The 12,729-nt window shown below is 37.9% G+C and overlaps 2 protein-coding genes across 3 annotated transcripts in view; both read left to right on the top strand.

Moving 5' to 3' along the window:
* Positions 1–5,440, top strand: part of LOC107964589 — a 34,726-nt gene extending 29,286 nt beyond the window's left edge. Inside the window, 7 exon segments of the mRNA XM_026441393.1 lie at positions 318–417; positions 496–535; positions 2,702–2,770; positions 2,772–2,814; positions 5,054–5,118; positions 5,120–5,201; positions 5,251–5,440. Coding sequence (XP_026297178.1) covers positions 318–417; positions 496–535; positions 2,702–2,770; positions 2,772–2,814; positions 5,054–5,118; positions 5,120–5,201; positions 5,251–5,408 — 557 coding nt within the window. The 3' untranslated portion in view covers positions 5,409–5,440.
* A 58-nt stretch (positions 5,441–5,498) lies between these two features.
* The window catches only part of LOC409786 (jazigo), a 189,278-nt gene continuing 182,047 nt past the window's right edge, over positions 5,499–12,729 (top strand). Inside the window, exon 1 of one of the 2 annotated variants that reach the window (XM_026441389.1) lies at positions 5,499–5,950. In XM_026441389.1, the coding sequence (XP_026297174.1) occupies positions 5,786–5,950 (165 nt within the window). In that variant the 5' untranslated portion in view covers positions 5,499–5,785. The remainder of the gene's footprint in view (positions 5,951–12,729) is intronic. The other variant, XM_026441392.1, reaches the window with a different exon arrangement.

Here is a 12,729-nt window from a genome sequence, read left to right as displayed (position 1 = left end):
CGTGTTTATTTGGCCAAAGTCGTTTAATCTTGTAATTCATAGTTCCATTACATACTAGTTTCATTAATAAAATTGTATGACGTCAGGAGAATATATAGACAATAAAATTTTATGATGATTAAGATATTGCAATCTCTGAGTGGTAGATAATACTCGTATATTCGTGTTTCAATATATCGTATCGTTTACATTAACGTTGATTGTTATTATTATTATTATTTTTTTTTTTCAATTAAAAGTACGAAATAAAATAAGATACTTAGGGGGTAGAATATTGTAGGCATTTCACATTGATATTTTTCGTTATTTGTATGTAGATTCGGGAGAAGAAAGTTCAGAATGCGAAGAGATCGACGCCACCCAAGTGATCATCCATGACAGCACTCCGCAGACACCTGTGATACAACGACGACATCGGTACGTTTCATGTACGATAATCGAACGTGAATTCCGAAACACGTGGCTGCTTGATTGTAACTAAGCAATTTTATTCAGGGACAAAAACGAGAGACCTCAACCAGACGGCTACATTCCGGTGAGTTTTTTCCAATTTTTTTTCTCTCTCCTCTGTTTCTTCGAGTTTTTGACGTCAGATACGACGTAATAATTCAATAATATTTTTCCACTTATATTTATTATTATCTTTTTTTTCTTTTTTTTAAATTGAAAAGGGAATCGAACAATTTGTATTGTTTGAAGTTTCATCATTTTGTCGTTCCGACACGACAGTATGGAAGGGTGAGCGAAACAAGCAACGAAACTTCTCTCGTTTCTTCAATTTTCCAGCGAGACACGGATTCTCGCTATTCGCGTGCAATTCTTTTCATTCTGATCAGTAGCTGAAGCAAAGTAGTAGTGTGTGTAGATGGCCGTGGATAGAAGGACTCGAGTACTCGAAAAAAAAAAAAACGCCAGACGAATAAAGAGGGTAGAGACGACATCCAGAAGGAGTGGAAGTATACGCGACATTATTGTTTCTCATGAGGGATGTGCGAAAAGAGACTCTCCTTTTACTCCAGACTCCCTCTTTCCTCTCCACTTTTTTTTTTTTCCTTCTTTCGTTTTACACGTAAAGTGCTAACAACAAAGGGTCGGTCTTCTGGAGTCACTTCGCCTTCGTGCACGAATCTTTCCTCGAATTTTTCAATTACGAAAATTTTTCAAACTATCCTGACGAAATATCACGTCTATTATCTTTATTGTTGTTAACAAAATTGAGAAATTTCGCGCATCAAAAATTATGAAAATCCACGAGAATTTTCGTCGACATCGAATATCGAATATACTCTTCATCGTATGCGTATAATGATAGTATATAGGGTTCAAAAAAATATTGATTGAAAAAGGGATTTTAACAACAACAATGACAAGGATGAATCCTTTGTCCGATCGGTACCTAGCCGTCGAGTCACTCATATTTTCCCGGAGCACTATAGAATTTTATCGCAACCGTGGCACCCTCCCGCACGAACTACCTCCCATCACGTTTCTATGGGTCCAGCAGCCCCTTTTGTGCGAGCTTGTCACCCCTCGTGGGGTCTCGTAGTAGCGGCACAACAATGAGAACAGCCGCACTTACGGTTACGCTCTACGTGCTGCGCCAGCTGATTATTTTTTCACCGCACAATTACCATCCCTGTCGTTTCATTTCGCTCTTCGCTCCCCATACATCTTTCTCTTCCTCTCTCCCTCTCTCCTTCTCTCTGAAAACCTTCATCCTCGAAAACAACAAATCGTTGGATGGACTTCCCTAGCTATCTTTTATCCTATCTTTGTGGAAAATTGAAAAAAAAAAGAAAAAGGGGGAGAAGAATGAATGGTGGGGGTCCATAGAGAGCAAGTTTGCTAAAATTTGTTTGACGACAATATTGTTTTGGCGGAAAACAATGTGATGTGGACGCGTGCTCGTGAGTTTGTCCAGAATTCAGTTATTGGAAAGAATACGTGGACTGTTTCCTAATTCTATTCTCGAATGTTGTTCGCAATTTTTTCTTTTCTTGCAAATTTTATCCTGTGGTAAATTCTATTTTCTAATTTGTCAAAAAGTAGTCGAATTATCTAGGAGAAATATCTTTATTGGAAAAGAAATATTCTGTATGGTGTAGATTTTGTCAAATTGTTTTGTTAAATAATTAAATTTTAAATATTTTCTTAAGTATTAATAATTGGATTATTGATACATTGTTAATTTTATAATTACTTTTGAATGTCATTATTATGTCACGTAATTTATGTGCATATTTAAATTGAACTTTTTTTTTATCCATAATAAAATAATGAATCATTGATAAATTTATTCAAAAATAATATATAATAATAAATCTTCTTTTAATTGCGTTCTTCTAATGCAATTCTTTATGTATCAATTCTTAACAAATCAGCGAATATCGATAACAAAGTTCACATATTATATCAAACTTTTGATAAAATTTATATATCGAAGATAAGAAAATGAAGTTATTAATCAAATAGATAAAGATATTTCTGAATTAGTTTCTACACTTTCATCTATTATCAATTTTTATACATTTCTGAAAATAAATAATTATTATTCCACGATTCGATATTATGAATTAATTTTAATCGATAATTTACGATTATCACATCACATTGTCATGAATTCGTAATTTCAATATATAATTACGATAAACGGCAATTTTAATAATAAAAATACAACAAATATCTTATAGCGTCGTTCCAGGGTGCTTGTACACGAGACGGAATAGAGAGGGGGTTGGCCGCGTGGCGGCGCTACTGTCGGCTCAGTGGCGACAGGTGTCCGTGGCGTTCAGTGTCGCGACGACTGTTCACGAGGCAAGGCACGTTATTAGTTGTGAATTCAGTTCTTTTTCCCTCTTTTCACGTTCCCCAGTTTCACGATTCCGTGTTATTTTCGTTTTCGTATCGTGTATTCGATTAAAGTGTGTATTTTGACGTGTGTTATACGCAATTACGACAAAGGTGACACGTTTTCGTGCGCGGGAAGCGCGCGTGTCGCTCACTGAGTTTTTGTCGCGCAGACTCCGGTTCGACAGTTCGTTTGCTGTATATACCTATCATTCTTCTGCTCCAAACGCTAAAAACATCAAGGCTGGCCAATTTGATCGAGAAATGTCGTTTTAATTGATAATTGACCAGTCAGTATAACAGGTAACGTGAAACTTTATCTATCAAGTACATTTGGGAGTGGACAATGGAGGAACTGTCAGTTTAATGGCCGCGTATATCGATCGAGATATCGTAAGCGAGCGTCTCAATCGATATTTTCGGAGCTTCGATTATCTCGATTAGTTTGGAACGGAATGGCTAACCTCTATTGCGAAGACACGTTATTTATTTTAAAAGTTAATTTAATTACGTGTATTTTCTTTAATTTTAAATTCAGTGTATCTTTTTTATCTCTTATTTAGATATAGTATATTCGGTTGTCAGTTAATTATCGTGATTTGTTTATACATAGGTATATTTTATCAACAATATACGTAAAAAATTTTTTTACGACTCGATGTAAGGAATTATATTATATAAATATTAATATTTTTAAAGTTATTATTGGTCATATTTTTCTTCGAATTATTTGGAAAACGGTCGATTCGAACTCGTATTCGTTTTAAATGCATTTTTAAAATCCGAATAAACTTTTCCGAGTATTCTGAGAATTTTGTAGAAAAAAGTATTCGCATTTCTAACGAAATATCGACTCGTGTATAAAACGGACGGAGAAAGCAACGTCGTTGGTGAAATTCCTTTGATACCGGTAAATATACCGAAAAGTTGGCACTGGCCATAGAACGAGTTGTCGTCGTATCCATGCAAAAACATCGGTCTACGGTGAATTTGTTGATTCAGACGAGTTTGGAAATCCTCTTAGACACGATCTTACGTTACGATCGCATCTTGATCGTGAATCTTTCGTCGACTACAGGCACGATTACATTCGTGGCATGGCGCAGACTCGTTTTCCCTTCTATCTTCCTCCCCCTCGTTTCCTTTCATCCTTCTTGCCATTTTTCTTTCCTTCTCTCTCTGTCTCTCTCTCTCTCTCTCTCTCTATCGCTTCGCCTTCTGTCTCGCTTCAACGGTTATCTTTCTTTCTCGCTTATTCAGTATTTCTCTCTTTATTCCTCATCTTTTTCCCTTTTTCTCTTCTGTGAACACCATCGAGCCGGTTCGCAGAAGAGCTAGCCCATGCAACGGGTAAGAACAATGCGAATAAGAGAGGATGACAAGACTGGTTGGTATGCGTGGATAATTGACACTTCGTAAATTCATTCTATCCGAATGTCGATTTTCTCGCGAGTCTCTTCTCGAACAAGATATTAGTGTCCATGATTACGGTTCGTGAACGCGCCGTAGAATCGATATTGTTCGTCTCATTTTTATATCGTATGCGTTTGTAAATCGGCATTGTGATTCGAACACCGTGTAGAAATTTCGCGTCGTGCGCGGAGCTTGGAAGACCGATGTTTTTGTATTTCTCGCGCGCAAGATAGGTTCGACACGGTGAATCTTACACGTATAATACATTCGCACGTTCGAAGATGTGTTAGGCCATAATATATACAATTTAAGAAAAAACTTATATCTCTGTATATTTCGTATATTTATTTTTAAATTTTCTTTTCAACATGTTATTCCGAATTATAGCCAAAAAACTAGAAATAGGTTTTCATTGATTGGTATAAATATTATTAAGAAGAAACAGCTGTATATTGTATGATTCTCTAAAAAACAAAAAGGTATGCGAAGTGTTCCTAACCTTGAGAATAAATGAAAAATTATCTCTTCCTATCTTTCCACTTTCGGTTAATCGAAACGAGTGAAAGGAAAATCTAAAGGTTATCGACCGATCGAAAACGATTTCTTATTCGTCTAAGCTGTTCAGAGTCAAAGGTTGTTACAGTTCCGACATTGTCACTTTCACATGTACGACTAACATAAATACGTACATACAATCTTTTTTATTATATATTACATTTTTCTCTCGTTAGTATTTCCAATTAATTAATCAGTCAAAAATATTCACGTTACCGTTTAAAAACGGATTTTCCAGATACAAATTCGGGACCGATCGATCGATGGAAGAACGCGAAAAATTGTGGAGACAGAATAGCGGCGTTTTTTCCCTCCGTCACGAATCGTCGCTCTGACGAAAATAAATCGACAGCTTTCCACGTTTGTTCGCGGTGTGTCTCTCCTCTCTTCCTCTCTCTCTCTCTCTTCCTCTCTCTCTCCCTCTCTTCCCTTCTCTCTCTCTCTCTTTTTCTCGTTCTCATAAAACAAACTCGCAACGGAACGGACACGAGAAGCGGTCGGAGTGGAGAAAGAGAATATCAGTTCACCGCGATCAAGGTATTCACGTGAGCCTCTGTTTCGTCGTCGAGCCGGTAGACGCGAATGGAACGTGAGGAGGAAGAAAGAGACACGGGGAAAAAGGAACAGCGGGCCAGAGCGCACGGAGACGGAGACGGAGCGTGAGGGAGCGGGAGAGGGGACGAGACCAAGGTTCGTTTTCTCGGTTGGTTGTAGCCGGCGACTCGAATGAAAATAAATCGGCGGTACGACGAACTGGTTCGTGCGTTCGCGTAAAGCGGTCGTGCGGCCCGGTAGAGAACAGAGACAGAGGCGATATAATATATCGGGCGAGCGCGAGTGAGAAGGAGGGGAGATTGCTCTCGCGACGCGGGACAAGGCCCGGTGTGTGTTGCCTTGTTTGGACCGTGGAAAAAAAGGCCCTATCGGACAACAATCGGCCGTTACGGCCGAGATACAGAGGTCCCGCGAGATGTCTCTGACGTGCCGAGTCCAGTATCTGAATGACGTCGATCCGTTTGCCTACGCGAGCTCCTATCCAGAGCCACCTAGGCCGCCTGTGCACACCTTCAGCGCGACCTTGCCACTAATTAACCAGCTCGCAGCGGTGCATCGACTTCTACGGGCGCCTCACAGGGTGAGTTCCCATCTTTCCCGTTTAAGAAACCGACAGTTAAGTCCCTCTTGATTCATTTTTATCGAAGGATCGAGGGTGAATTAATGCCACGCCAATGGCCCACGGTGGCGCCGCCATGCGGGATTATATTGTACCGCGAAAGTATAATTTACAGGATTTTTTGAGTACGATATATATCGCTCGATCGTTTAAAAATTACCACTTTTCGCGGAGATGTTCCTCTTCTTATTTTGGCTCGATGATTCTCTACGTAGCTCGAGTTAGAGAGGATCGGATGACTTGCGTAGAGATAATTATAACGTAGAGTCGTTCGAATGGTATTATTATTTAATGTTCGATATTTAGAAAGATGTAATTATTTAATTCGTAACATATTTTGCTGCGTTAATTTTTATTCGATCTTGACTGAGAAAAATACAAATTAACGTTTCTTTGCGAGGTAAAATTCCGGTTTTTCTTAAGTAATACTCGATAACGATTTATTAAAGATATATATTTCGAAAAGATTTTAAACACATATAAATAATAATGATGTAAAGCTATCATACGAATTCAAATTTTCTCGATCAAGTCCATTCAAGGTTATTAACGTGTATCACAATGAAATTATTCATCACGTTCGTCATCTATCGCACACGGTCCCTCGATAAGCGATGAAAGGTGAATAATAAGGAAAAGAATGCCACCACGATAGGTGTTTAAACAAATGTTTCACGATAGCGGAAAAATATGGCTCGGGTGTTGGTATGGTAATGCGAGGAGATCCATCTGTAACGGAATCTCTTTGAAAGAGATAGAAATTATTCTCATCGTCAGACAGAATTCTCGTTTAAAGCTGCCACTTACAGCATCAAGGATTCTCGAGACCGTAGAAATTTCCCGCCAGGGACAGGTTTCCCTTTTACCCAACCCACCCCTTAACGCTTGCCTCGTCGTGTAATATGTACACGCGGAAATATATTTATGTCTCTGGACAAAATTGTGGTGGAGAGGAATGAATTTTCTTTCGTTGATATTAATATTTATGAAATCCGCTCCGATACTAGTTCACATTCATATATATATATATATATACGTGAAAAATTCAAATACGCCAAGTTATCGCATCGTGGTTCCATTGTGACAAAATATTTAAACTTACCGGTGACAATTTTATGTTAGGTATCATTGTTTACTTGTTTCGTAATAATTGGAAATAATATTTTTGGATTACAATCGTTTGCGACGATGAGACAGATTTAAATTTATATTACAGATTGATAATTCATTAGGTTGTCAATATATAAATATTTCGTTCAGGATTTTTTTAATTATCAACATTATCTAAATATATTTCCTAATAAAATTTCCTAATAAGCTTCTTAAAGCTTCAAATATATAACTTTCATTGGTTAAATTTTTCAAAGGAAGGATTCAAAGAAAGATTTCTTTTAGATTCGTATCAAACTTCATTCATAAAATTTAAAAAAAAAGTGCGGCACAATATCACAAACTCTTTTTAAATTCCAACCGGAATCTCTTTTCGAAATACAATCTCAAACCGAGATTAGATTAATTTCCAATCAACGCGCCATTAACCGAACCATCGAAATGTTCCTCGAAACCACTTCCTCCGATATCACGACCGAGGCCTCCCAACGATTTAAGACGATATTACATGGAATCGGGATGGGATAAATTATATCGCGTGGAAAATTAAAAGGGAAATCGTTGCGCGTGCAGCTCGAGGTGTTTGCCGAACTTCACCTTGGGCCGAGCAATTCTTCAAAATTTATTATTAGATTCGATATCGAGAGCTCCGGTTGCACGCTTCTCAATGTCGCCTCGCCGGCTAACTGTTATAAATCGACTGTTATTAAGCACCTAGCCAATGGAGAGATATATGCCTCGCGTATTACGACGGTAAAGGGAGTAGGCAAGAAGGGAGATCATAAATTTCGCGCGCGTAACTATATTCATTAATGGCGAAGGGATCTTATGAGATCTCTCTTTGATTGTCGTTTCCTGTTGCTGCTGCTGTTCCACCTTGTGTACGCGTATTGCGTATGCTTGCGTTCGTGGCTTCGCGACCTGGCACGTTTATATGTTTCATTCATTGAATCGAACGGACGTGCGTAAACACATACACACGCGAGCCGCGATCGAGAGGATAATTGTAGCTTCGCAGTCTCTCTATCGACTTATCTTTCACCGATTATTATAATTTATCAGAAGTTTCGGGAGATTTAGTTTTCTTTTTTTTTTAAATAAATTTCTGTGCTTTTAAGAAACGTATTATTCCACGTAGTATCATTAACGTTCGAGAAAATTGATGATAATTATAGTTTAGATATTTGATAATTCGTTTAAATGGAAAGAAAAACGCTTTAATTCTTTTTATTGGATAAATTTATTTTATCCTTCGATATTTATTTACAATTAATATAAATTGTAAAGAAATATCTGTTCTCAGTTTAAAAAATAATTATTATTTGAATCTTTACGGAAATTAGCGTAAAATTTATTACACGGAAAATGTAAATGAATAATCAAGAAAGAAACAATAGAAACGGAGTGTAGAAGACAGGCATACCCATCAGGTTGTCATAAAACTTAAAAGAAAAGACAGTACTTAGCTCGAAGGAATAAAAGAAGAATGCAAAAAGCTTAAAACTAAAAAGCAGCGGAAAAGTAGAGAGGAACAATGGATCAGACATCGCTTTTGAAAGAGGAGTTAAGTTGTAAAGTATTTGTGACAGAAAGGATAAGGTTAAAATGGGGAAAGCGTGTATGAAAAAAGGTAAAAAATTATCCTGAAAAATCGAAAAAATCCAACATATTTTTATATCATTTAAAAATTTACCACTCGTTATCTATATTTGTTGAACAACTTTTGTCAATTCATATATTTCCTTCTAGCAAAAATATTCTAAAATCTTTCGTTGTTTAATTTGCATCCTCTTTAATAAAATGTATCTTGCATACAACTGTAAAATTATCATAGCTGATATTTATAATTATATTCTAAAAGAGCTCTCTGTTATAATCTTCTCAATTGTCCAAGATTATTCTTTTATTCCTGTAGAAATTCAGTTATTGTCTTTGCGTGCATCGCACAAAAACTCTTGCAAAGGGAGAATAAAAAAAGGTAGCAGAACCTTCGATTTCCCCGTACGATATTTCAAGAGGCGATCATCAAATGTAAACAGATTTTTTCCACTCCAATTTATCATCTCGCGAGCATTTCTTCTCCCTTCCTCTCTCTGAAGAGGATCTCGGTTCTCCATTAAGCAAACTTCTCGAACGAATAAAGTTCCGATATTCTATCATCCTCCAATACTCTCACGATCTTCACCCTTTCTCCTTACTCGTCTTCTATCCAAACTATCTTTAATCTTCCAAGAACGGAATTAAAAGCGTTCACAATCCAGTTTCCCGGAGGCTCTCTACATTTCCAAGGTCCCTCGAGACCTCTCATTGTCGTCTCGTAAAACCCGTTGGTCGCCGGCTCGTTACGAGGTGTCGCCTATCATTTTGACAGCGGCCACTGGAACCGAGGTGATGAAAGGTCCGGGCCGTGTTGGTCTCGTCGCGGTCGCGAGAGCGGTTTTACGATCGTGTCGTGGATAGCTTTGTCCACGTGACACCTTTGCGGTGCTTTGCTTTGACACGTTGACGCGCTTCATTCACCTAATCGTGCACGCGTGCTTTGTGTAAACTGCGCACGCGTGTCCATCTGGTGTAGCCAGGAATCAGGGACAAATAGCCGGTGAACGAACAATAGAGGAGATATAGGCAGTGTCGGGAGGCCGAGTACGGGAACAAAGGGGAGAAAGAGACGGAGAAAAAGCGAGATGGAAAACCGTGGCAAGGAATAAAAGAGGAGAAGAAAGGATGGAAAAAGGGAGAGGTGACACGACACGGGCGCAGAAGCGCAGCGAGCGTGCACGTGGTTCCTTTGTTCGTGGCACCGTTTCTGGAACAGCCCTTCGGCCCGCAACGCTATTCTCGTGGGCTGGTACACGGTTAAATGCACGATTACCGCAGTATCGTTGAAACCTCGGCCGGCCACCACCTTCGTGACTGCACTCCACTTTGACCCAATTGCGTCGTCGTGTCGCAATGTTGAACAACACCGGCGATGGAGGGGCAGCTATTCCTTCCGCGTTCAGCTGCCCGTGCCACGACCTGTCTCGGCCATATCCGACTCCGAAACGCCACTCTCGCAATCTGACGTCCTCCAGATTAACTTGCGTGAACTTTCACCGATCATATTTAGCCTTCACGACGTTGATTAATATCCATCTTGCCGGCCAGAATCGTCGCTTCTTAACGATTTTTACAATGCGCGGAATGTTGGATAATAATGTGGATTCGTTTCTTTTTTTGAAACGGTTTAAATTAGAAATAGTTTATGGATGTTAGATTATTGTGTAAAGGAAGAGGTGTAGTTCGTGGAAGAAACGTACTCGTCTTGTATTTGAAATATTTCAGTTATTATGAAACATCCTGTATATGAAAGAATTAAGGAATATTTCAAAAATGGATTTTTACTCATTTCCAAATCTATTTGATTTGTTTCTTCCAGATCTACTATTATCTATTATTATTTCGATTAACTAGAAGCTTGTGGCGATTGGTCGATCGAGGAATCGGTTGTAATTTCAATCTTGATCATAATTTTCTGCTATTGCAACTGTAGAATTTGTTCGAGCTTTACGCAATATCGTATTAGATTTTATATTGGAATGATGATAGATTCTCTAGCAAATATCTCGATTATTTCTCTTCTGAATTTTAATTACAGTAGAAATCTAATAGAATTATTTCTAAATTCGATTAATACATTGTCCAATCTCGATATCTCGTCGCTTCGACATCAAATCTCTTCTAATTCTTTGAACGAAATTCAATCCAGTCAAAATATTCATCTTTCATCCTTTACAATCAATCCTTCGAAACAATCGTTGTCAATTTTTTCGCAATCCCATTTTATTATTCTATTTTTCTTATCTTCTTTCCTTTCCCCTCTTGCAACAATATATCGAAACGGTTTCGATCGCGAGAAAATTACGATGCGGTTAATTTTAAAGTTGTTTCGGCCTGCTGCTTCTGAAAGATTCGTATGTTCCACGAGATGCTGGTCGGCCTTCTCTTTGGACCCTCGTTCGGCAGTTCGCCGACATAACGGGACCGAGAAGCGTTACTCTCACGGAAAAAGGAATAAAAAGTACGTTTATGGTCTGGGCATTATATACCTATAGGTACTATAGCGGTGGAGTACCGGTTATCTTATGAACGTTGCTGGGCTCTTTCCATGTAACTCTTTTACCTGTCCTTTGCTGCGGTTAAATTCGGCCTCGCCCTTTCCAAAGTCATCCTTGAGGATGCGTTTAAAGCGGACCGGTTCGGCCGTGGCAAAAAAAATCTGCAATTCGAGTGGGGGGAATTTTTTTTTTCCAAGAAACTCGTTTTTTTAACTGTTACTTTGGAAACTTTGTAATGTTAATTAATATCGATTGTAATTTGTAATCGTTGGTAGGTTCGAAGAGATTTCTAAATGCAAATTTAGAATATTTGAAATGAGATTGATTCCATTGAAATTACAAATCGAGTATATGTTATGAAAATTTTTACTGCGATGTAAATTTATAGTAATCATTACTATAAATTTTATACACGTAGCGACAGAAGTAGAAGAAAGTATTCGAGCATTCATTATAAAATTTTTGAACATAAAATGGACGTACAAAGTTTTTCAAAAATTAGCATTGGAAGTAGATAATCACAAAATTGTATAAATTTAGACGAGGAAATATAAATTATTTAAATTAAGAGACATTAATAAATGCTAAAAGGATAAAAAGCTAATAAATATTAATTGTTATAACAATCAAACTATTCGAAACTTATAACTATTAAAACATATTTTATATATGCTCGATTCGTTTCAAGTTTCTCTGCATGCTTAATGCTGAAAAAATATTAATAGAACAACACATTATATTGTAACTCGTAAAATTTGTTCGAATACTTTCTCAACGTAATTATCTTACTTTAACCAGAAACACGTTTTCCCAAAGTAAGAGCAAAAGTTTACAGTCACACGCGGTATCGAGCCATGATTCTTGATATGCAAGCTTATTAAGAGGATCGCTTATTAAGAGGATCGTCATTTTATACACGGTGGCGTAAATATTTGGTAAACTGACGTCCTTAGGAAACATTGGTCGCAACAGTATACACGTAGGTATACATACGTGCCGCGAATCATGCCTTTTATATTCTTTGACGTTCCCTTTCATAAAAATCCTCTTTACTCTCGCGCATTCTGTCGCGCGTATGCTAAAGCAGTGCCGTGGCCCGAATTTATGCGAGCGAAGCTGTACTCAGGAGCCGGAATTTATAGTGCGCATTCTCTCGAATTTATTCCTCGGAAAATGTAACGAGACGCGGCACTGAATTTACGCGTGTTCGCGCGACCGCCGCCGCGATTTTTAACGCGAAACGATAAACATCTTGATCTACGATCGAACCGAGGCTACTTGGAGAGCTAAACGATCGTTTCGCTTTTCCCTTGATCGATTTTATCCGTACGATGGATAATTATCCACCGATTTTGCAAAGGTCAAAGATCTCTTTTTTTTTCGTTCTGCGTTCATTTTTCGATTCGATTCGAGTGTTATTTATTTATTGATATTGAATGGTGATACCTTTTCATAGGCTTTTGAGAAGAGTTCATGAGAAAGTATTCTTTTTCTATATGCGGTGTTTTTTAAAGTAGAAATATTTCTCTTTTG

The sequence above is a fragment of the Apis mellifera genome, linkage group LG6 (assembly GCF_003254395.2).
Source record: "Apis mellifera strain DH4 linkage group LG6, Amel_HAv3.1, whole genome shotgun sequence".
Classification (NCBI taxonomy): domain Eukaryota; kingdom Metazoa; phylum Arthropoda; class Insecta; order Hymenoptera; family Apidae; genus Apis; species Apis mellifera.
Note: the sequence above shows the minus strand (reverse complement) of the source record. Positions and strands in the feature narration are given on the sequence as shown.